This window comes from Equus przewalskii, chromosome 2 (genome assembly GCF_037783145.1).
Source record: "Equus przewalskii isolate Varuska chromosome 2, EquPr2, whole genome shotgun sequence".
Classification (NCBI taxonomy): Eukaryota; Metazoa; Chordata; class Mammalia; order Perissodactyla; family Equidae; genus Equus; species Equus przewalskii.
This window is the reverse complement of record NC_091832.1, coordinates 69,232,504-69,258,828: the sequence shown is the minus strand read 5'-3', so window position 1 is coordinate 69,258,828 and position 26,325 is coordinate 69,232,504. Positions and strand designations below refer to the sequence as shown.

The 26,325-nt window shown below is 37.3% G+C and overlaps 1 protein-coding gene across 10 annotated transcripts in view; it reads left to right on the top strand.

The window, feature by feature from the left end:
- TLL1 (tolloid like 1) overlaps positions 1–26,325 on the top strand; it is a 192,952-nt gene that overhangs the window by 17,694 nt on the left and 148,933 nt on the right. For 4 of the 10 annotated variants that reach the window (XM_070608244.1, XM_070608242.1, XM_070608270.1 and 1 more), the window contains exon 2: positions 15,180–15,285. The exons of the other annotated variants lie outside the window; for them this stretch is intronic. In XM_070608244.1, the coding sequence (XP_070464345.1) occupies positions 15,264–15,285 (22 nt within the window). In that variant the 5' untranslated portion in view covers positions 15,180–15,263. The remainder of the gene's footprint in view (positions 1–15,179; positions 15,286–26,325) is intronic. 10 annotated transcript variants of the gene reach the window in all.

The window sequence follows — 26,325 nt, the reverse complement described above, 5'->3', positions numbered from 1 at the left end:
TATGATTGCTCCAGCTTGCTATCTATAGATCAGGGTTGGAGAATCCAGGCAGAGACCAGAAGTCTCCCTGTGTTGAGGAGATGGACCTGGAAATCCAGAGAGTCCAAGGTGGCTAGAGTTTGCAGGGCAAGGTTCCGGAGAGGAGAGAGCTGCACAGAGAAGGAATTCTGGAGACCTGCAGAGAATTCTCATCTTCTGTTCAGCAGAGTCTTCAACCGGAATGTTCAGCCGACTACTGATTAGTCCATGCATGTAAGGAGACCACCCAAGGCTCAGGAAATCACTACCCAAAGGGTAGGAGGAAGAAATCCTTGGAGCTCACAGAGCAGGAAATAGTGTTCCGTTTTCCTCTAGCAGAGTGGAAAAACTTCATAATTCACTGGGCATCAGAATACTGAGAAGAGTTTTTCCACAGTATTGGGAAAAACTTAGCTCTAGACTAAACACTGTTCCGGTCCTACCTAACCAAGCTTGGAAAAGAAGACCAGAAGGGATCCAAATAACTGCTTCCCAGAACAAAACTGAAGAATATTTATAGGAATATAAACATATCCAGCATCCAAGAAGTTAAAATTCAACCCGTATTGCACCTGGCATGAAATCCGTATTGGAGCATTGTTTTAAGAGGGGAACAAACTGGAAACAATGAGCATGTTTGTCATTAAGAAAATGGTTGACTAACATATGTTATATCCTTACTAGAGAATATAATGAAGGTATTAAAAAGAATTAGTTAAGCGTATATCTGTTGATCTAGAGAGATATTCATGGTATAATAAATGAAAAAAAAATCAAGTTTCCAAAAAAACCCACAAACAAAGAAAAAGCATATATTTGTTTATATGTTGTTTACATATGAAAGATAGAGAAAGAAACAGAAAAAGGAAGGATACACAGAAGGATCCATACCAGGCTGTTAGTATTTATATCTGAAGAAATGGAATTGGAGTAGGGTGTGGAGACTATATAATTTTTTCTTTCATATAATTTGTTTTACTTGTAAAATAAGCATAAATTACTGTGTAATTTTTCAAGCCTTAAAATATTTCAGAGAAAAAATAATGACAAAGACTATATGGGGAGATTAAAGATTTTTATAACATTAAATGACAGCATAGAAATATTAATTTGTCTGCATACTTTGATTAGAACTGTAAAAATGAGAAAATGAGCTATGTATGTGGACAAGGCCTAGTGAGAACTTCAGCCTTTTTTTAAAAGTGTGCTAGATATGTGTATACTTCCCCTCCTTTTTTATATCTGAATGTTTGTGGGCAATAATAATGATAGTCTTATTATGTAAAGTATGCCACATATAGATGGATGTAGATTAAAAAATGTAAAAAGGAAAGGTATTAGAATAATAGGGTTATAAATTAGGTTTTTTTCAATTTCCCCAAACTTTATGTAATGTTATACTGTCTTTATAATAAAAAGTAGCTCAAAACTCAAGTGGGCTTGCAAAGAACCATGAAAATGGGATTCACAATGAGGAGAAAAATCACATAAATGTGTCTCAGAAAAGGTACAGATGACAGTACTAGTACACAAAAACATTAAAATAATTATAATATTTCATATGTTCAAGAAGCTAGAAGATTTGACATGTTATATGGAGACATGAAGGATATAAAAAAGACCCAAATCAAATTTCTGGAGATGGAATATCCAAAGTCTGAGATTAAAAATACACTGGATGGTATTACCAACTGATTATACATTGCAAAAGAAAAGGTTAGTAAACTTGAACACAATACAAGAAACTATGGTAAATGGACACAGACAAAAGGTTTTAAAAGCATGAACAGAGCATCAGTGAACTGTGGGACAGCATCAAGTGGCTTAATATGCAAATAATTGGAGTCCCTGAAGGAGGAGAGATAAATGGGGGAAGGGGGTGGTGATAGTGGAACAAAGCCTAGGAAATGATTTGAGGAAGTAATGGCTGAAAATTTCTAAATCTGATGAGAATAATAAATCTGTAGATGCAATCTTGTCAACAAACTGCAAGTACAAGAAACATGAAGAAAATGGCATTATGTCACATCATAATCATATTTCTTAAATCCAGTGATAAAGAGAAAGTATTAAAGAAGCGAGAGAAAAGGATGCATTACTGAGGAACATCCAAGGAATTACATATGGAGGCGCAAAGATAAGAATGACAGCAGATTTCTCATCATAAGCAATGCAAGCTAGTAGGCAGTTGAGCAACGTCTTCAAAGTCCTGAAACAAAAACATTGTCAACTTCGAATTCTTTACCCAGTGAAAATGTCTTTCAAAAATGTAGGTGAAATAACTTTCAGACATGTAAAAGCTGAAAGAATTCATCACTATCCAACTTACCCTAAAAGAAATGTTAGAAGAAGTCCTTCAAGTAGATGGCAAATGACAACAGATGACAGTCTGAATCTCCCAAATGAATAAAGAGCATGGGAAATGGTAACCACCTTGGTAAACAAAGATTTTTTTCTTCACTGTTTAAATGTCTTTCATTGTTTAAAACTTTCCTTCTGCTCTGTCTTATGTCTCATTTCACAAAGAATATAGTTGATATACTAACTTCTCCCAATTTACTGTGACTTTCCATACCCCCATTCAGTTCTTAGCTCCAGGGCCTTATTTGCCTTGTTATCTTCCTCTCACTATTGTCTTCCTGTTCACTGGCATACTCTGCTTGCACTCCTTTCCCCCTGGACTTAAACACATGCATACCTACTTTTACAGAGATGAGATTGGGTTAAAATTAGCATCAAATACAACTTGGAAGGGGGCATAGAATTAGAGTGATAAATGTTAGAAATGGTTAGGATTAGGGGTTGAAGTGAAGAGAGTATCTGACTGTGTTAAAATCAACCTTATGATTCCTAATCTGCTTTTCTGACTCATTCCCCAGTCACTCACCAATGAGAGACCCCACAGATGCCCAGTGAGGCAGATACCCTCATTGTGTTCTAGGAATGACTCTGCTTGTCTTTTTAGAGTAATAATGCCACAGTGCATTTCTAGGATAGGAGCAGTTTTTCCAAACATAGTTCAGGAGTCAGCAAACTGCTGACTTCTTTTTACAAATAAAAGTTTTACGAAAAAAGTTTTATTGAGGGGCCGGCCTGGTGGCATAATGGTTAAGTTCATGCGCTTTGCTTTGGCAGTGTGGGGTTTGTGGGTGTGGATCCTGGGCATAGACCTGCACACCATTCATCAAGCCAACAGTACTGCTATCCCACATAGAAAATAGAGGAAGATTGGCACAGATGTTACCTCAGGGCAAATCTTCCTCAGGCAAAAAGAGGAAAATTGGCAACAGATGTTATCTCTAGGCCAATCTGCCTCACCAAAAAAAAAAAAAAAGTTTTATTGAGGGGCTGGCCCAGTGGTGTAGTGGTTAAGCTCACATGTTCCTCTTCAGCCACCTGGGTTTCGCAGATTCGGATCCCACGTGTGGACCTACACACTGTTCATTGAGCCATGCTGTGGTGGCGTCCCACATACAAAATAGAGGAAGATTGGCAATAGGTGTTAGCTCAGGGCCAATCTTATTTGTCAAAAAAGGAAAAAAGTTTTATTGAAATGCAGCCATGCTCCTTTTTTTATGCATTGTCTATGGCTGCTTCCATGATATAACAGTAGAGTTGAGTAGGTGCAACCACTGGAGTTAGTGTGGACATCTTGCAATGCTAAATTATTTACTTTCTGACTCTTTAAGGAAATGTTTGCTGGCCTGTGTAGTTAATTAAAATTAATAATAGCAAATACCTATAGCATTTACTGTGTGCCAAACTGTTTTAGTACATTAATTAAAAATATTAATTTAATACTCATAAAAACCATATGAAGGAGATACTGTTAAAATACCTGTTTAATTGAGGAAACCAAGGCACAGAGTATTTAAGTAATTTGTCCTAAGTCTCAAAGCTAAGTGGTAGGGCCAGGATTCAAACAAAGGTGGCTTTACTCCAAATCTTGGCTTTCAATAGCTCTCCATACTGTGCTCCAATTGAAGAAATAAAGGAAATACAGAATGAAAAAGTAAAAGGGCAGCACACAGAATACATGGTGCATTTGTGGTGGACAGCCAACCGATTTCGGTGAAAAGCAGGGAATTATTTAAATTACAAGAAAGAAGATGAGATATATTTAATTAGTTTTAGAGTCATTATTGCAGTTTCTTCAGGCTTATCCATGAAAGAATAATTATTTGACTAGCCAATTTTGTTTTAAATTTAGTTTTATTCACCCTTAGTCAATGACCTCTTTGAATCAGGCCTGTATCTCAGTGTAGTAATTTTACAGGATGGTAGACTCAGGCTTCTTCTGTCAGCTTCCCCGTTTTGTCCTTTTTTTTTTTTTTTTTTTTTTGTGGTTCATTGCCGTATCCATGGAACTGTCCCACCAAGGAATCAAAATGATTTCCAAAATTTTCGTTTCATAATTTTGAATTTTCCTCAAACCTGTTTTATATTTTCTGCATCATTGTAGTAGAGAAATCCATAAGCATTTATTTGGGTAATTTGTTTGCAACTAAAACATGTGAAACAAAACAGGCTCAATAGATTCTGTCAGCTTGCTTATTTTTCTTGAAATGATTTGAGTTTGGATTCTTGACACAGTGGTCTCAAAAAAGTTTAAAAATTATACAAACATACAGTTTGGTAACTTTCTCCTTTTGAATATTATACTTGTGACCAGAGTTTAGCATGAAATAATATTTAAGAGTACGTCATAGTTGGGCTTTTATTAAAAGACCGTCATGCCACAATTTTATCTGTTTTTGAACTCAAGCCATAATGTCCTTTCCCTTTTAGGGCCATAATAGATATTTCTTTCAATATGGGAAGCTGGAGTTTTGTTCATCGTGAGACGTTAAAGCAGTCGCTGTTCATTGCATCCAGATAGCCACATCAGCTATAAAAATGTGTGTGTTTTCTTTTACTGGACACCTGTGACAGGGATCTGTGAGGAATTGTATCTTGGACAGGGATCTGTGAGGAATTGTATCTTGTAGAGAATGTTTTGTCCTGTAAAGACATTATTGTCTGGTCAGGAGTAATAGAATAAGGATTCAGATGACTGTAATAAAAAATGCCAAGTAAGGTCTGCTTCGCATAAGTCATTTTACAAACTTGTGAGAAGTTAAATAGTGTTACAATATTGAAATACCTGTTCAGGACAGTAGTGTAAGTTGATAATAAATCTTTGAAACAAACAATGTTATAAGACTTGAAAAGAAAGAGATATTCTTTTACTAGTTCACCTTGAAAATGCTTTACAAAGAAGTGCTAGTTGGGTTTTAAGTAGATGAGAAGGATTAGATTATAATGAATACTGAATATTTCTATAGCACTTGATTTTCTTTTCAAAATACTTTCACATATGTAATCTGATTTTACAACTAGTATGGGTATTCTCATTTTAAAAGTATTTTGAGACTAAGGGGGCTTAAATGGCCACGTGTACACAACTGGTAATTGGTGGTGGTGTTATTCGTACCCAGGTCTTCCAACCTGGAGTCCTCTAAGTTTTATATTGTACCACTCCTTAAAGAGAAGAGTGGAAAGCACTAAACTACAGTCAGTCTGCCTGGAACTCAGGTAAAGGAAGTTGGAAATTAGGCTAGGAGGTAGAGAGGATCTAGATTCTGAAGCTCCTTAAATGCCTGAGAGTAGATTTGAGGTGTGAGCAGGGCAAGAGAAGATGAGCAAGCCATCGCAATAATCCAGGCCAGACACGGTTGTGGCACAAACCAGGGCATTCGTAATGAGGTTGGAGGCAAGTGTTTAGATTCTGGGTACGTTCTGAAGATAGAGCCAACTGGATATGCTGGTGAGTGGAATGTGGGGGTTTTGAGAGGGAAAGAGAGAGTCAAGAATGGCTCTAAAGTTTAAAGCTTGAGCAACTGGAAGAATAAAATTATGGTTTAATGAGATGGGGAACACCGAGAGATGAACAGGTCAGAGATGAGTTTCAGACTGTGGAGTGGAGATGCCAGTTAGACATCCAAATGGTGATATCAAATAGGCAGTTGGGCAGGTGAGTTTAGAGTTCAGTAGAGAGTCTGGGTTGGAGAGATGAATCTAGTAATCATCAGAATGCAGATGGTATTTATAGTGGTTAGATGGAGTGACATCCCCAGGGAACAACTGTGGACAAGAAGAGAAGAGGTCTCAGGACTTATTTCTGGAATACTCCAGCATTCTGAATTCTTGAAGATGAGGAGTGACAAGTAAGGAGCTTGATACTAATGCAGTTGCTTTAGAATAAGCTGAAAAAAGGCTGCTGAGTGTGGGAAAAGCTGTAAGGGCGGTTGAAATGTAACTTAAAAGAAACTTGGATTTTTTTTCCAGACTGTGCTATGGGCCTAATGGTGTGTTAGGTAAGAAACATCCATCATAAAATGCTAACGTGATTAAATGTTTTCATTTTTTGGATGAAACAATGTTTGTTTAATTGCCCCAATAGCAAAGTGAGAAGTAAGTATCAGAGAGTCATTGCTTTCATTTTTAACGTAAAGAAACTTAAGACCGGAGAAGGTGAGTGGGTTGCTTGTGTATTTACAAGTGATGGCACAATTTTTTTGGTTATTAATGTCAGGTTAATTTTCAATACTTACTGTAGTCCCTGCTGTCAAAGATCTTGCTCAATTTCTAGAGTGATATATTTCGTGAGCAGGAACTCATTAGACACCAGAGCAAAGTAGAGAAAAGGAATTGATGTTAAGCATAATAAGAGAAGAACAGTTAGAACACAAACAGTGACATGCTCTACAAGGACACAAGGAATCATGGTGTGGTGAAGAAAGCTCCGGACTGAGAATCAGGAAATTTGGATACCAATTCTGGCTGTTTACTTTTTTGAAAGCCTTGAAACCAGTTTCTCAGAGCTTAGTGTGTGGCTAAGAGCATGACTCTCCTGTAGGAAGGGGTGTGTAAGCACGTTGAAAAGGTCTGAGAGAACACCTGTCAAGGAGTTACCTCTGGGGAGCAGACTGAGCCTGTAGGGGCAACAACAGCAGACTTTTACCTTCCTCCTTAGCACTGTTTGATTTGTTTCTAATGAGCATGTGTTACTTTCCTTAGTTTCATCAAAAAATAAAAGAAAAAACTATAAGATAAAATTCAATTAAGCCATTTCTAGACATTGGTAAAAACATGTAGATCATTCCATTTGATCTCTAAATCTTAGTTTCTCCTATAAAATTAGGGAGTTTGGCCACAGTCCCTAAAACCAATTCCAACTCTAGTATCCTGTGATCCTATGGAGAGCCACAAAGTTTTAGACGTGAGGCGCTTTCCTCACTACCATATAGAAGGGAATCTTTGAACGAATGTGTTCAAGAAAATCAGGTGACTGAAATGCCCTGGTACACTGTAATGCTGAAATTGTACTTTGCGTCAGTACTAAGTAGTCCATAACCATACCAATCACTTGAAATAGTTTTTTTTTGTTATCTCCCATCATCCAGTTTTACATATGAGGACATTGGGGCTTATCAAGATTAACTCGTTCACGCAGCTGCTAAATGATGAAACCCAAGCCCGAGTCCTAAGCCTGAAATCTAAATGACTAAGCACATCTGCTCTCAGTCTTTTTGGGGTGTACATCTTCCGTGATGTGAGGAAGTAATGATTTATTTTAGTTTACAAAGTGGGAAAACCAGAGTTTGCCTGGTTTTTCTTATTTCTGATGTCCTTTCAAGTTAATTTTAAAGTTAACTAGGTAACCTGCTCATACCTCCTTTCTGTGCCTCCCGTGATAGAACCCTACCCACATATTCTTCAGTCATAAAATGCCTTGCTCCAATTTTAATGTTTCTGAAATACAAATATCTTACAATTTATGGGTGTGTTTGGTATGACGGTATTTCTTTTCTCTACAGGAAAATTTAAGTCAAAGGTGTTCTTAAAAATGTTACCTCTGAATTCAGAAAATAAGATGATAGACTTTCTGTTAGCAGCACTGTTGTCTTGTTAAACAGTCGAGGGGCCCGTACAGCTAGTTTCCTGACTGTCTTCCTGGTCCTACCGCATTGTCTTATTCAGAGCTCCAGCTTGAGTCTCTGACTTTCATTTCTTTTTTAATTGTCAGACATGGAGCCCTCCCAGATCTGACCCACTCCTCTGCTGCCTCCTGATTCTGTTCCAAAACGTGATTTGGTTTGTCTACTGTTCTTTTTTCCTACTTAGTTTCTGTGACCTTTGTGAACAGCTCTCAAACTTTTCAGAACATCAGAATCACCTGGAGAAATTTTTAAAATTATAGATTCCACAGTACAGATCGGAAGTGCAAAACCAGTTGCTTGAACTGGGACCTGGATTTCTCTGTTGAAAGGGTTGTTTCATGCATTGCCAGACTGGGAATTTCTGCCCATGTGATCTCTTCACCTGAAGCAGGTACCTTTGTAGATTTTCTCCTGGTTCGATGAACTGGGTTCTTCACCAGCTGTGGGAAGTTAGGAAATTAGCTATCATTCCTTCGTGGCATTAGAAACTTTATTTTTGAGAATTATAAGAGGAAGCCATTCTAATCTCCAGAAAAATGTGCCTGTTTATACTTATGGTTGTGTTAAGCACATCATAGTAAATTACACTTAGAATTATATTCCCTGTAGAAGTGCTCATTTTACTGTATAACAAAAAAAAAACCTTTTATGTTGGTTTTTTTTTCTCTTTTTTCTTCTTTAATCAAATATAAAACATTTTATGCATTGGAGTTTATATTGTTTAAAAAGTCATCGTCATACCACATGAACTGTGAAGTAATTACATGTTTGTTCCAAACAGTTTTTGAAACGATATTTCCCAATGGATACTTTTCTTATTTGAATAACAAATTCAGATCGTTGATTTTTTTGTCCCATTAGTACATGCTGAGTTCATTATGATTAAAATATTCAATGAAATTAAAGTTATTTATGTTAATTTACTTAGTGAATATTTAATAAGTGTCTACTCAATGCTAAGAGTCTTACTAGGTGCTGGAGTTTATGCCCTAAGCACAGTTTATACCCTCATGCTGCTGTCTATTGTCTATTTTTATTGCGTGAAAAAAAGCCTTTTCAGAGCTGAGTGTTCTTGTTCTGCACTTCATGTTATTTTCCTCTCTGAGACAACACATGCAGATTACTTTTTGAACTAGGGCTTAATTACACAGGACTGCTTAAAGCAAATAAAGTGATATATAATTTATTCACCTGAGAAATTCAAGGGAGGGCTGATCCTGCCTAGATATGAAAGTCTAGTTGAAAATATGTTAATACTGTGTTCCAAAATAGATTCCCATATCATTGAGCTTTCCCTTCTGCATCTTACCCTTAATTTGCAGTTGTGCAAAATAATAGCTGTCTCATAGTAGCCATTTAAACTGAGGTTCTATGTAAAGCACATATTTTAGTTTATAATTATTTACAGCATACACTGGGGAAGTTCCCAAACTCTAAGAAGTCCATGTCATTAATCTCTGTAATCCTCTCGTTCTTCACTTGTAGTTGCTTATAGCACCAATGAGAAATGATGTTTAAACGCTTGTCAGGAATGTTTATTTTTTATATTTGTTACCTTCATTAGATAGTGTTTTCTGGTTGGCTTTCATCTTCTACCATCTGTAAAATGTTCGTAGGGTTTGTTTTCCTTTGCTACCCCAGAGAACAGCAGGCTCTACTAAAAATGCTGTATTTATGCAGATTGGGAGAAGTCTTGAACTTATTTGTGCTATTTTTCCCAGATTTTCGTTTCTAAATATTTGTAATTTTTATCCTATGAAATGCAATTTATACTGCTTCTATTCAAGCCCATGAGTGCTCTGACTTCTTCAGGAAAGTTATCCGAAGGTTTGATGTTCAAGCCAGTTCAGTGTTACCTGAGAGAGACTGAGTGGTCCTTCCACTGAGATAGAGGGATGCACCTGGATAACGAGCATGGAGGATGACAACGTCCTTGTGAAGAACGGTGAATCGTATAAGATTCTTGCAGTCTGTTCTCGCAGACCACTTGCAGGCCGTGGGGTTAGCCTGCCACGTTTCACAGATGCTGGTAGAAGCTTTTGTTTCAGAGACAAGGACCTTTATTACACCCAGCACAGCAAACAGTATAAAATTCCTGTTGTGTGAGTTAATCTTGCTCCCTGGGTCCTTTAGGGGTGCTGTAGAGTGGGCTGGGCCCATGGTACTAATATAGAGGATTCGCGTTACAACCCGGGATTCCGAGCTTAGGGAACTCTTTTATAATGGACTGTAAGCAAACCTGTCCAAACTTTACCCTGGAGAGAGATGTTTTACTGCTCAGCAACAAATCTGCCCTCTGCCCTATCTGCCTCAGCTGTTCCCTACACAAAAATCCTTGAGAAGATAGTCTAGAACAAAGGACATCAGTACTTATCGCAAGATAGGCTCCTAAGAGCCCCCTGGAGAATTGTCTCCTGGGAGTCCTGAGCAATGAGTATGCTCATAGTTTGAACGATTCCTATCATAATTTTTTACCCAGTCTACTGATTCTGGTTTACTTGAGTTTGCCTTGGAGTATATCTTTTTATATCATCTTTATCGTAGGCAATATTGATGATTAATAGTCCAGCTCAAACATGAGTAACTAGAAGCACAGAGGAGAGGAGGAGCTGTTCCTCATAGATAAGGCTCTCTTTCACACAAACGTGTTGTATGGCAAGTGATTTCTTGGCCTTTTTGGGGTTCTAGGAAACACGTTAAGTAATAATAGCCCAAACTGGAATTTCCTTTTAAAGAAGATGGTCTGACAAAAAAAAGGGGGGAAAAAGAAAAAGTGTCAGAGAAATAAAGACAGAACTACTTAACTACTGAGAACAGGATTAAGTCTGCTTTTGCAGTTTGAGTTAAATCTTGTGGATTTATGTGGATTGAATGCTTAAGATGATTGAGTGATGGAATGAACTATAGGTTTATATCTTTCTTTGCCAGGTACTTAATTGCCTGCAGGAAAATGGCTCTTTTGAAGTGAATTTTGTGTTAACTGTTCAAATGATTGAAGTTATTAATGCTGAGGATTATTTAGTCACCCCTCCCTCAATATTACTAACTAGAAAACTGAGGCCCAGGAATCTGGGAGACTTGCCTAAAGTTACACAAGGGGGAGGAGCAGAGCGAACCCCTCCTGTCTTCCTGTAAAGCGTTTGTTTACTCAGAAGGTGCACATTATGTTAAGGTCAGACAGAGAGAGTGAGGGAGAAGAGAGACGGAGGCTGAATGAGCTCAGCGGGAATTGTAACCCTCTACATATAGAAAACTCCAGTTGTGACTGTAAAGACTTGCCCAAATTAGTGTTGTATTTGGGACTGGCCGGGGTGTATGAAGGGTGCATTTCAATTTCTGTCTAGAATTTGGCCATTTGGAAAAATACTAATTGCTATTCAAAATCACTTTAAAAAGATGAGTATCCATGATGCAAATACAGGATTGCCTGAAGCACAATAAACAATTAAACCAATTATAATTTACCAGTGAAACTTTCAAGCATTGAGAAATTGGCCTTGTTTCATGTTTGGTGAAAGACAGAGAATGTCAGAGTAGTCTAACTACTTTCGTCTGTATTCAGAGGCACTGGCTGTGTTGAGCTGGAAGGGGTCTTGGAGAGCATCTGTTGGGATGATTTTCATCTCTTTGAGGAGCCCCCAGCTTTTGGAACCTGAGGCTGTGCAGAGGGACCCACTGAGGGTGAAAATCTTCACCCTTGCTTATTTTTAATAGAGCTACTCTACTTTTACCTGTTTCACATCTTGGCTTCTGATATTTAGAAAACAAACTCCAGAACTCACCAATATCATGTTTCGTATCTTGGTAGGAGTTTAAGTGCATGTATTTATTAAAACTAAGTGATTGTATACTTAAGATTTGTGTGTTTTATTATATTTCAATTTTATATAAAAAACTGTAAACAGTTATGAACTCAGTTATAGCATGCGGAAGTATTTAGGGGGAGGTGTACTGATGTCTGCAATTTAGTTGGAAGCGCACCCAAAATAAGGTGGACTGATGGGTGGATACACAAGGGAGCAGGTGTAACATGTTAATGGTAGAATGTAGGTGGAGGGTATATGGGTGCTTACTGTATGATTCTTTCAACTTTTCTGTATGTTTGAAAATTTTCTTAATAAACTATTTAAGAGAAAACTCACCAAGATAGTTCAATCCTCTCATTTTTATAAATGAGGAAAGAAAGGCTCAAGGAGAATAAGATTAAGTCATTGGCAGAGCAGGAACTAGAATAAAAAGGTTTCAAAGAGCTGGTTCTGCTGCTTGTCTTTACATTCAAATTCGAGCAATATTTCTTTACTTAAGCATCAGAAAAATCAAGAGTGTTATGAAAGATGAAAAAGAGGCATTCTGCAGGATTATTGAAACTCCTACTTTGAGGAAGATATCCTTTTTCCCTGCTTTTTTGGTTTCTTTTTCATGCTTGTGGTGTTGAGGCAGTTTTTGTGCCTCTTGTAGTTTAATACATTAGAATTGATTGTGAATTTATATATTCTATGGTATTTCTGGGCCAACTTTCTGTTCTGTTTTCCATTCACATATAAATAAATGCATACAGTGTTTCTTGATCAATGTACTCCTTGAAAGTATAGAAGTGAAGGTAACTTCTTTAGAAAAGGTCTATGAACTCTACTTAGATTCTCCTGATGTCTTTTCTGGGGGAAAAAGTGGCTTTGCCTCTGGTGTTCGGTATAAGTCATAATGAAGGACTACCTAAAAATGACTTCTCCTTTACTCTTAGACTCTTCTAGAACATTTAGAAGGTAAGAATCTCTGGAGTCAAGGCTGCCTTAAGTTTAAATTCTGATCGTGATGTTTCTAAGTGTGAGAACTTGGGGAAGTTACTCAAATTCTCTGAGCCTTTTTCCTTGGGTATAAAATCAGGGTAATAATGGTACTCTACAGCTCATAGTATTTAATAAAATCAATTATTATTACTTTCATTAGTGGTAACTTTAGAATTTGCTAGCGAATAACTTATATTTGTAACATTTTATATTTATATTTTGTTTCATTTACTTTTTATTTATAGCTGACATTCACTTTTACAAGGGGTTAGTGCTCCTGAATATTTATAGGATTTACATCTTCCCTTGTCCTGTCAATAAAGTGTGCACACTGTAATTCTTACAGTTGTTTGCACAAATGCATGAGTCATCAACAAAGCACATTTTAGTTAAGATTGGGTTTATTTATTCTCTAACTCTGTTGTCCTTTGAAAGACTCTTGCTTTCAGGTTTTAGTGTTGAGTCCTGCTTTTCAGTTTCCTCTCTAGAATTTCAGAACGTTAAGAACTATAGAATTGTAGACTTGTACAACTCAAAATTAAGAAACGTGGAATTCTAAAAGAGTGAGCAATTAAAATTTTGGTTATTAGTGCAACTTTTAAAAATTGCAATGTAAAGATGCTACTTTTTCACATTAAGTGGGTAAAGGTATTGGTGTTAATTGTGGGCACAATTTCAGACGAATGAAAATGTTAGCTTGAAAGTTATTGTGTAAATATATTTTATCCACCCCAGCATACATAAACATATAAGATAATTGCTTATCATTTGAAGGAGAAAAAAATGTCAACATTATATTTACTATAGTTCAGTATTGGATAATGCTTTCTCTATCAATCATTTGAAATCCCTTTTTATTTTTTAATTTTTTTTAAGATAGGCACCTGAACTAACATCTGTTTCCAAACTTCTTCTTCTTTTTTTTTTTTCTCCTTCTTCTTCCCCTCAAAGCCCCCCAGTACATAGTTGTATATTCTAGTTGTAGGTCCTTCTGGTTGTGCTATATGAGATGCTGCTTCACCGTGGCCAGATGAGCGGTGCCATGTCTGCGTCCAGGATCCCAACCGGGGAAACCCTGGGCCGCTGAAGCGGAGCGTGTGGACTTAACCACTTGGCCACAGAGCCGACCCCTGAAATCCCTTGTTAAATAATGTGATATTTCATAGTTTCCAAAAGTGATGAAATGAGCTTATGGTACAGAATCATAAAATGTAGAGGGTTGGAAGGAAGCTCTGAGATCATCTAGAATTCTAGATTTGTGGTTTTTAATCCTTATTTTGGGGAGTTTTAAGAAAATACTGATATTTAGTCATACTCCAGATGTAGTAAATTAGAATCTCTGTGAATTGAGCCTGAATAGCCCTAGTTTTCAAAAGCTCCCCTGATGATCCTACCGTGATATCAATGTCAGAATCATCCATCTGTGTGTGTGTATATATGTATATATATTTGCCAATATTTAGAAAGGAAACAGAGACTTGCACTGGATCTTGGTGAAGTCATAGAGCTATTCACCTTCAGCCTTGAAACAGAATCTTAGTCTCCTCTTAAATCAGTGGTTTTTCTACTCTCCCACACTGCTTTCCTTTGGTTACTCCGTACTGTGTTTTTATTATGAGTTTGTGTGGTCTACCCTTGGGGGAGACCTATCAGATGTTGTCAGGCCTTGTGTTGGTGGGTGAGCTTCAGGGAGATCACACACTTGTATTTCCTGAAACACAGGGGAGTGAGTGAAGATGCTGGCTTAGCCCCCATACCCCGAACTGGACTGGTCAAGCTGCTCCATAAATAGAGTTCTTTGTGGCCAGGAGAAAGTGCAGTGGCACTTCTTATTGGTTACTCTAAGTTTTGTGCACTATGTGTTCGTTAAATTATATTCTACTTTTTTCAGTAGTAATGGAATATGTGTATTAGACTAGTTTTAGTTATGGGACATATGTTGAGTTTATTTTAAAGATGGTAGAATAAACAAAAATAAATATATTCTGTAATTAAAGCTCATTTAAAATAATTTTTTACCTATTTTATGATATTAATTCTTATGATTTTGTTCCTATTTACAGACACCAATATAATTCATATATTCTGTACAATTAATTAGCTTTCTGTGTGTTCTGGAGTCTTTTAAAATATGAAGTTATAATATTATCATGCCATTAAAGTTAATTTCTAAATAAATGGCAATATGGGAAATTGTGTTATAACCCTCTCACGATATATCCTTAGGATAAATACAGTTTATTCTAGGTTTTCATCACCAGTTTTTGCTGTGGTGGGATAATGTTATGGTCTCAAATGGCATGTGGCCAAACATGGATGCAGTGTTAGCGCCTCTTGAAGGCCTGGTTTAAAACACTCACTCTGGGATACTACTGTGCTTCTTTACTTCCAGACTGACCACTGCTCTAAGCAGTGTTGGGGCAATGCCTGGGCTGCCCGAGCCCTTGAAGTTCAAGAAGAAGCACCTGGACTTCTCATGATGGGAGGTCAGAGTCAATGTAAGTGACTTCCTAATTTTGGGGGCTGAATCCCTTCAGTGATTTAGGTTTGTATGAAGCCAGCCGTATAAATGATTATTTTTAGTGTGTGTTTTATGTTATCATCCTACCTCAAAATATTACCATTGATCTCAAATAAAACTTCAGAAGTGTTTCTCAAATAATAAGTTATGTATCTCTGGTGAAAAGCATAGTACAAAGATATGATGCGTTCAATTCTTTATTTCCATAGGATTACCCATTGATATTTTCAATTCTGTGAAAATATTACTTTGAGGAGATTGGAGTTCCTTTGAAAATTTGAGTCAATTATAGTTTAGAGAAAACTTAGAAAGTCTAATTTAAGATTTTCTTGGATTTTAAAGCTGAGCAGAGCTTTATTTATCAGACATAAACGTATTAGTAGGCAAAGCTGCAAAATTTCTGTCTTTGAGAATAGTTTCAATTCTGCTATAGTTTGAGCATTGTTGGTGAGCATTGTTGCTCAGTACAGATTTATGTCTTTTCAGTGATGTTACTTCATGAATTCTCAACCATGTAGGAACTTCCAAAGGTCATAACTCAGTAAATTGTATTGGAAAATACTTGGTGTGTGAACAAGTGGTTAGTAGAAATGGTAAAAAGAATGTTTATTTGTGATAAGTTACAGCAAACTGGGATTGGGTTTTTCCTTCAGGGCAAAATAATGAAGTTATAATAGGATGCTTGTATTAAGATGGAATTTTCATTAAGAACAGAGATAAGAGGAGAAAATGATGAAAGAATAGAAAATATTACACTGCCATCAAGTTTTATTCTCATCAAGTCCTGAGGATCTAAGTCTTTTCAAATAGTTTTTCTAGCTGTTTATAAGTTATATGGTAACAGCATTTGAAGATCATGAGAAGATAATTCCTCTTGTACAGCTGAACTCTTGTGTGTAAAATTGTAATACATGACTACATAGAAGGGAAAACAAAATCCTACAGTAAATAAAGATTGAAATTGGTTTCTCTTTTTCTTTCTAATGGCTTGGATCCAACTCAGATAAATAAATTTGAACTACTGATATACAAATTAATGTTTTACATATTTCTACTTTCCTTAGTTGAATCCATCCTATAACATATTAAAATAGTGAGTACTGGAAACAGCATGGTACATATAGCAAAAAACCCCAGGTATATTTTAAGTTTCTATTTCCCAGTTTACTAGAGTGTCATTTAAGTTTTCTGAGCATCAGGTCTGATTACCTGCTCTGTCTACTCTCCTAGGTTGCCGGGAGGACCAAATGAGATTGTATATGTGAAAGTAGTTTGTTAACTGTGCCAGGCTGTAGAATATTTGTTAATCTTTTGAGTGCAATGCTTATAACAAAACATCTAAAATAACCTGGATATTTTATGCAGTCACTTTAGAGAAGGTTGTCTCCTTATATGACTTATCAAAAAAAAAGCAAGAAACAAAGTAATTAATATATGGCGGGCTGAAATACATGGAATAACAACATCAAAATATTTGTGAAAAGCAGCTTGAGTTACCATGGTGTGTCCTGGAAACAGACTGTCTTTATCAGCCCTCCTTCCTCTCTCTCCTCTGTTCTTTCTCGGACTTCTCTCGCTTCCCTTGGTCCCTTTCTCCATTCTGTTTCCTCCCCCTTCCTTACTTTTCCAAGGGTGGTGGGACTTTCCTGCTTGTCTCCTGACCTTAAGTTTTGTACCCTGTGGATCCTCTTCTTTATCCGTATTATATCACTTAGACATGCTGGCAGCTATTGCATAACGTTTTTTGACGTCTTTCCCTTGATGTTTTGTAGTAAGACAAAGTGAGGCTCTAAGCTGCTGGACCAGAAAGAACAGAGCAGTCTTTGGTCCCCAGTGAGTAATAAAACCACAGGTAGTGTTGACAGGTGTGTATAGTCATACTTCAGCTGAGGCTGTTCTGTGGTTTGAAACTCTTTAGTTCTATCTGTCACTCCATATACAATTTAAAAAAATTGTTTTAGATCTCATCACATGTTTAGAATGAAAACTCATAGAAGAGCAGAAACAGAAGAAGTACAGTTGGCCCTCCATATCTGTGGGTTCTGCATCTGTGAATTCATCCCACCATGGACGGAATGGCCTACGATAGTTGCGTTTGTACTGAATGTGTACAGATTTGGCTTTTCTGTCATTATTCCCTAAACAATACAGTATAACAACTATTTATGTAGCATTTGCATTGTATTAGGAATTATAAGTAATCTAGAGATTATTTAAAGGTTACAGGAGGAAGTGTGTAGGTTATATGCAAATACGACCCCATTTTATATAAGTGACTTGAGCATCTGTGGATTTTGGTATCCGGGAGATCCTGGAACCAATCCCCCTGGGTACTGTCATGCGTGAAAGGGAAAGTAAGCAGAATTTGAGAAGAAATACAAAGAAACATGAATTACATAAGAAGGGTAGCAGTCAAAGGTGGATTTTTAGGTTGGAGATGAGAGGAGGGCTGTTGGATGAGAGAGAAAGACAGAGAGATCTCATTTTACCAGGGTTGCTGTGGCTTGTCAGGGCTGATTTCAGAAAAGCCTACGGGGGCTCTGGAAGCCAGGGCAACAGTGCACACCAAGTGACCTATGCCAAGAACACTGGAAAGGGAGAAAAAGGCCAAAAATGAATGGATGGGTAACAGGAGGTAAGGAACTTATTTATGTTGGCATTCATAATTTAAACATCATAAACTTAAGAGGAGTATCTGTTTTGAAACTTCTTAGCATCAAATACTTGCTGTGATTTTTTTTGTCATCGCTTGTTTGTTTTCAAAACCTGTAGTGGAAAGAGTGGTTTAGAAAGCTCAATATTTGCATGAACATTGTTTACTGTTCTGTAATTAACCGAAAGCAAAACATTGAGCTTGCTTTTTCTCCATTGTTTCCTTTCCTTCATTTCTTTACTATAATCATCCTTTTCCTTCCCTGCCCTTCTTCTCTTGTCTCCTTCTCTTCCTTTCCTTCCTTGTTTTCCATTTCCCACCCCAAGATTTTAGAATGATTTTTTAGACTTACAAACCCTGGCTTGACAATGGGACATCTCAGAAGTGTTTTTCCTCAAACATGTGGATCGTAAGTAATTTTAATTCAGAGATCCATGTGCCACATCGAATTTTCAGATTTTCCCTGTTGCGTAAAGAGACTGATAGTGATAAATATAGAAAAGCTGAAAAACAGAACAGTACTTCAGTAACTTAGGCTATTTGTGCACATTGTCTTATGATTTTCAGAATTTCTGTGTGTCTAAAAACTGGAGATCTTGGAATGTGATCTTTGACAGAGGCTCCTCTTCTCTGAGGGTTAAGCTCTGGTAGCGAGCACAGGATTTGAGAGGGTCACCTCAAGTCGCATGAGATTCCTTGCTTTGCCTGGGCTTCCCATTGTGAGTGATTCCCGAGCTGCTGCAGTGTACCTCTGTCTCTCAGGCAGGGATATCATTAACTAGCTTGTGCTTGTCTTTGGATAAATTACAAAACTGTACCCTCTCTGAGAAGAAGAATTACAAGGCACTTTTTCCTTCCAGGTGTGGCTTGGCACTGAGACTAGGCTGGGTTTAGACTCCCACTTGCCACCCAGGAATTGTTGCAAATGTATAAATAGTACCATCATATGCAGTAGCCCTGCCTCCAAGCCCAGGGTAATGGGAAAAATGGGAAATTTTCCCCTAAAAGGATGATGCCTTATATATCATCAAGTCCCCAAAATACAGCAAAAGTTTTTTGCAGTCTTAGTCAATAATCAGAAATTGCTGACTTTTTGGAACTAGCAGATTATCAACATTTTATCTGTCAGCTTTCAAAGTTTTAAATAAAGTAATATCCTAATCATGGGATATTAATTATTGGAAAATTATTGAAATATAAAAATTGTTTCTATGCTATTTAATGAGGCTTTGGGGTAGGAAAATAATGCAACTTAAATGAAAGATTACATTTTGAATATTATCATGTGTCGAAGAGTTGGTAGCAGTAATTATGATTTGTCAACCTTGTAGCACCCCCAATTCCCAGATAACTTGGGAAGCTATGGATTGCAGTAGAAGTAAAATGTCAAGTATGTGTGTGTGTGTAGATTGATCTCTCTCCCTCTCTTTTTTAGCTTATTAATTCAGATTTTAAGACCTTATTGAGGAGATAGCAAGCAGGATGGGAAAGGTTTCAGGTTAAAAACTTCATACTTAAAGCTGTGATATTCCTCTTAAATGCATTTAAAAACTTGAGCATTTAAAATCGCCACAAGCATTGGAATTTGCATACAGTGTGACTGGCAATTTGCTTCTGTCCTCTGGCTAAAGTTCTTATCTTATGGGGACAGGAAGACCACAGAGGAGGGTGACATAGGGTGAGAAATGGGAGGCCACTTTGTTTCAGGAAGCAGAAGGCAAAGGGGTGAGTCTTGAGTATCTTTTGGGTCCAATTTGCACAATCTAGTGATGAAATCACCTGAGTTTCAGGGATACCTGTTGTTCTGGACATCACAGCTGGCATTAATGCCATGCATTGTCTTCTTTGATAGTTAAGTCAGAGTGGACAGCTGCCACCCAGTGCTTTCATGCCAAAGCCAGGAGTTGGAAGCTAGACCCCAAGAACTCCCAGCCAGCTAGCGGTACTGGCCAAGTTTGTCATTTCATTAAGCTGCAGTAATGGAACCTCATCGTTGATACAATTGAAGTGCTGCATTTTTGGATTCTACTTGTTAAGTTGTGATAAGGTTTTATTGCACCAGATGAATGGAGCATACTAAGTTTATGTTCTCTTTTTTTTTGATCAATCACAGCTTCTTCATGTTTGATATTACAGTTTGGAAATGTGAATTTGATGTTGTGCTACATATTTAGAAACTAGAGCAGGACTCTGCATACTAGAGCTAGCTTTAAGCATTAAAAAAAATGCAAGTATATAAAAATGTCAATTAGAAACCTGTGTATACCATGAAAGAAGGCATGATTTTTGGAAAATATATACTAAAATCAGTATTTTCGAAGGGTATTTGCTTACTTTCACTAATTTTGGTTTCCTTAGACTGTGTTTGGTAGAAATATTGAATTTGCGGTTCTTATATTTGATACTGAGGATGGAACTTTAAGCAAGTTTAAAGTAAAGCTAAAGTAGAAATTATTAAGATTATCTCTATAACATGTTAAGTGTGTTTAATTCCCTTTAGAAATGGAAGTTTTAGCTAGTTTTTTCTTCTGCTCTAGCTGTTGCATTAGCAGCCATAGACCAAGTGACAGCATCATTGTTTTTAATAAAATGGATTAATAAAAATGTAAGAGGATTAAGCATTTCGGCTTCTGGCTTCTATGCTTAATATGAGAGCATTGGCGTGAAGCCAATGTACTATACATGCTAATTTATTGGTACCTTGCTTGAAGTAATGTAGATGACCTCCTCTGAGATTGTTCGCCTGGGGCAGTCATTCTCAACTAGGAGCAATTTTGCCCATATGGGACATTTGGCAATGTCTAGAGACCTTTTTAGTTGTCACAACTCAGGAGTGGGTTGCTACTGGTGTCTAGTGAGTAGAGACCCGAGATGATGCTAAACATCCCACAATACACGGGACAGCCCCCACAACGAAGAGCCATCCAGTCCGCGATGTCGATAGTGCCAAGGTTGAGAAACCCTGATCTAGGATTTGCAGTTTTCCTTCTTCTTTGTCTTCCTTTTTCCTTTTCCTTCCTTCTTTTTCCATCCCCCTTACTTAAATAAGTATGTGTAAGTTGGTGTGGAAAAGAGTAAGCGGCTCTCTGTTGTGTGCTAAATGCAATCTTTTCAAAGTCATTTCCCAAGCTGTGGTACTGTACAGAGCGGAGAGGCAGTCAGGAAGCCTGTTCTGTAGCTGTGTGACCTTGGACATGTCACTTCAACTCTTTCATTTCTTTATCTCTAAAACTTGGAACTGCAATGGGATCTAAGGTTCTAGCCCAACAAAGTCAAAATAATTCGGCTAAACCATTTATTCAGCCTCACATGAGCACCTCCTCTGTGTCAAATAGATGTGCTGGGTGCTACGAGTGAAACCATACAGAAGACCAGAAGATGAAATCCCCAATTTCCAAATGCCTGTGATTTAACTGGGGAGACAGACACGTAAACAGAAGGGACCGTGCACTGTGATAAGCGTTCTAATAAAAGTGTGATTAAAGTTCTACAGAACAGGGGAGACAGCCACTACCTGTGATAAGGAGAGCTGGGTAAGCCGTCAGAGAGAAGACAGACTCTGACGTGGCTGTTGGAGAAGAGGAGCGACTTGTCAAAAGGGAAGGAAGGACATTCCAGGCAAAAAGAATGGCATAGGCAAAAACTTACACTTATGAAAGCTCTGGTATGTTCTTTACCAAAAGTTTCAGTATGGCTGGAACATCATTGAATAAAAATACTCTTCTTGTATTACCTTAAAATATGATAAATTTGCAAAAGAATCTTAAAGTTGTGAAAAGTAAATATTATCACTTAGCGCTTGCCCTTACACTTTCGCCACTCATTCATTTCCGACGTGTGCATCACAAGTACAGACAGCCTCAATTATAGTCTGAGGATTCCTTCAGGCTCTGGGCTCTCCTACTTTACTCGTCTTAACTTGTGCCTAATCTGCTGCTTCATTGTTAATGCTGTGGCTTGTGGTGCAGAAAAGTCAGGAACAACAAATTCAATTAAAACAAAAAATTGCCTGTTTTTTTTTTCCCCATTAGGTTCCCTTGAAATAATTTTGAATTTTAATAACGCCTTTGGGGCAATGGACTTGGGTAATTAAAGCTGCTGATTTAATTCACAAATGAGGGGAACCAAGTGCAGTGCAGTCGCATTCAGCCCTTCTAAGGCAAGTAGAGAACATGATGGCAGAAACAGTGCCGAGGCTCCTGGCTCAAATGGACGACAGACAGCACCGATGTTTGTCGTAGGGTGATCAAATTCTGGTCAGCATTGCTGAACAAGTGGTTCTCAGCTTGGCTTGAGCCCCCATCCCACTCAGTTTTCTTCTGCAGCTGTGAAATTCAGTATCTTTCCTCAGAGGATGTCATAAAAAGAAAGGAGAGTATTCTCAGGGAAATTCATCTTTATATCCTCTTTAAAGAAGTAGACAAATTTTGCATGAGTTTTCCCTCAGCAAGTCTGACTTTTGTCAAGGGAAGGGAGTTTAAGTGGAACAACTTTTTCTGTTGCTTTCCTTCAGAAATATCCAGATATAAAAAGAAGTTATGCAGTAGATATCACAGTGACTTGATGCGAGTTCAGGAAATCTGTCTTCTATTTCCAGCCAAGTAGCTGACTCTGTGATACTTTATTTCTTGATGTCTGAACTTCTCCTGCTAGAAATAAATCTAATAATACCTGCTGTTCATTGCTCAGGACTTATGAAGTAATGTCTGTGGAGTACTTGGGAAGAAAAAGGTTCTATAACACAAATAAGTATTTTTCCACCCTTGATATCAGTTAGTTCCCTGTTTGTATGATAAAATTCCAAGTATTTGGACATTTGACAAACTCTTTTTTTTTATCAGAATATAAAATTCATGATTAACTGCTCATTATGCGTTTGTCACAACCTCACTTAACCTAATAAATATCCCAGAAAAGAGCTGACTTGGCTGGAGTTGAATCAGTACAGCTTTGCTAATTTGGCCACTTTAAAGTCAATCCTTTTAAATCTGGATTGAGCTAAGGGGGAATGTTCAGAAATCAAGGCCTGGGTGCATTTTCCCAGAAATCACTGGAGTTCAGCTGTCTTCATCAGCATGGTAAGAGGAAGAGGAGGTGCAAATAAACGTGTTCAAGGCCAGCATGTCACTGTTTGGTATGTATAGACCAGCAGTGGTGGTGGCAGAGGGACTCTATGAGGAATGCACGGATAAGCAATAGTAAGTGTGATATATGATCATTTAAAATGTTTCGAGTTATTAAAGACTGTTCATTATGCAATAGGTGCATTTTCTTTTATTGGCTATTAAATTTTGTTTTCTACATGAATAATCACTTACTGCATGCTTTAGAGCTAGAGTAGATAAAATTTTACTGAAATAGCCACACTCATTCATTCCTGTGTAGTCTGTGGCTGCTTTTGCATTACAATGGCGGGGTTAAATAGTTGGCAACAGAGAATTTATGGCCCACAAGGACTAAAATAAAATATTTACTATCTGGCTCCTTGCAGAAAAAGTTTGCTGACCCTCGCTTTAAAAAAATACCTTTTGTAAACAAAAACTAATTTCTGCAATTTAGATAAATCTCTCAGGGTGATTATTCACCTAGACAAATGAAATTCTTTTCTTTTGAACAAGTGGTAACCCCAAATACTTTCTTTTCACTTTATTTGCTTTATAATACCTGAGAAATTCTTTTAAAGTGCAAATGTTGAAATAATATGTAAAAGGAAATATGTTTCTTATGATCTATAAACACTCAAGGAAAAAAATATGCGTAAAGTAGTATAGTGACTATAAGTTGATCTTGATAGTATGTCAACAGGGAAATGAATAAACAGCAGTAACAATAGCATACGTTTAGAAAGTGCTTGTTCTCTGTCAGACACTGTTCTAAGTACTTTTTAATTTCTTTCTTCAGTAACCCTTTGAAGTAGGATAATTATTATCCTTATTTTATAGATGACATTTTTTAGCTGTGAATACAGTTGAAGAATTTAACTTGTAAGAAAAATGACTAATAAAATATAATTTATAACTTATTTCATGGGTTTATTGATACAAATGAATAGTTAAATGTCTTGAGATGGTGAAGCCAAGGCACCATCTCTATTCCATGACTGAATGCCAGAGAAGGGTTTTAATAACATAGGAGAATTGTCTTGAATCGTAGTGTGGTACTTTTCAGTTCTGGGCTTAATTTTCTTAAGCTTCTTCTAAGCTTAATTTAAATTTTTTGTACAGTTAGATTGCTGTTGGGTGTATTTTTCTCTTCTGTGAAGTTCACGCCTTCCAGTGTGCTCATACTGGAGGCTGCAATGGCTGGCTTCATATTCTGCACAGGGTGGTTCTCCACTCAGCAGTTCATTCTGAGCTACAACATTTATGGAAAGAGGAAGAGGCCTGAGGTGGAGACAAGTTCTTAGCAGGTGGCTGGATAATTGATCAGCAGAGAATAGAGTCCTCTGTGTGCCTTTTAGTAGCAAAGCAGAAGCTATGCTAAGCTGATGAGTAAGAATGTCAGGAGTCACTGATAGAGTTTAACTGCCAGTGGAGGCACCAATTGGGACTTAGCTTTGCACAAAAGTCAGAGAAGGGTCGGATGTTGTGGAGCAGGTGGTGAGGTGTTTGCCATCCAGTATTTCACCCCACTTTAGCTCTGCCGACTCTGGAATTTGTCTTGGGAAAACACAAAGGATTCAATGAAAAAAGGTGAGAAACAAAGGCAAAGAATGCCACAGAGGCGTTTGAAATCAGGAATTTCCCTAGTTAGTCCACACTCTTGAGAATCGCCCCACCCTACCCACCCACTCCTTTCTCTTGAACTCATAGTACTGCTGTTTCAGCTATTTGGCATGTTAACATATGCTTTTAACTCTGAAGATGTTACTTAACCTGTACCTTGAACCACTGTCTCTTCCTGATTGTTTCTTTATACTGGGAAATTTTCAGCTGAAGTATTTTTTGTGGGTAGAAAGTGAGTCTCCCTAACAGAAAACGTTGCCTATCCTTGATTGTCATCCTCTTTATAAATTTCTATCTAGACAGCTGTTTGCATCAAGACAAAAGGGCAGATTAATAAATAGGGATAATTTATAAACCTTTCATATTGGAGATGCTCATAAGCATCTGCAATAACCATGCATGGCTAGGAAGATAGAGCTCAGCCATAAGGCCAGAAATGAAGACTGAGAATGGCAGGTTAATACTGGATTTAACTGGATGTTTTGACATTTGACATTTGTCATCTGGATTTCTTCCTGTTCTTTAGATTTTGTTTGTAATCTGTTGTTATTAAACAGATTTAGAGTCCCATCTCATTCTAAGGTTTTAGCTTTTCTTTTTCAATATTGTAAGCTTAAATAAGTGCCTATTTTAAGATAGATGATGACTTCAGGATCGCAAGCTGGTCTCTAGAGACCTCCTTTGCAAGTCCTACCTAAGTGCTCTAGCATCTCACTTTAGAAAGAAGGGGTGGTTGGCACCTTTTATTTCATTTGCAGATTTTGAAACTTCAGCTGAAACTGACACAGAAAGTGTCTCATTTAATGTCCTGTTACACTGGCAATACCCTAAATACCTGCCACCAAGTGAGTGTTTATTTCTAAATTTTTTTTTCTTTTTTAAAAGAGTTTATTCATTTTATTTAAATTAAAAAAAACCCCAAAAACACAGTTCACCCATTGCTCCCACCCTCAACCCCCACCGCTTTCAACCACTAATCTTTTCTCTGTATATGAGCTTGTTTTTTTTTTTTTCTGTTTTTGCTTTTTTTTTTTAATATTCCACATATAGGAGAGATCATATAGTATTTGTCTTTCTCTGTCTGACATATTTCACTGAGCGTAATGCCCTCAAGGTCCATCCATGTTATTGAAAATGGCAAGATTTCATTGTTTTTTATGGCTGAATAATATTTGTTTGTATATATACACCACCATTTCTTTATGCGTTCATCCATTGATGGACACTTAGGTTGTTTCCATATCTTGGCTGTTGTAAATAATGCTACAATGGACAGGGAGGTGTAGATATCTTTTCAAATTAGTGTTTTTGTTTTCTTCAGATAAATACCTAGAAGTGGAATTGCTGGATCATATGATAGTCTATTTTTAAGTTTTTGAGGAACCTCCATACTGTTTTCCATAGAGGTTGCACTAATTTACATTCCCATCAACAGTGCGCGATTCCCTTTTCTCCACATTTTCACCAACACTTGTTATTTCCAGTCTTTTTGATAACAGCCATTCTAAGAGGTGTGAGGTGATATCTCATTGTAGTTTTGTTTATTTGTTTTCTTTTGTGTGAGGAAGATTGGCCCTGAGCTAACATCTGTTGCCAATCTTCCTCTTTTTGCTTGAGAAAGGTGGTCCCTGAGCTAACA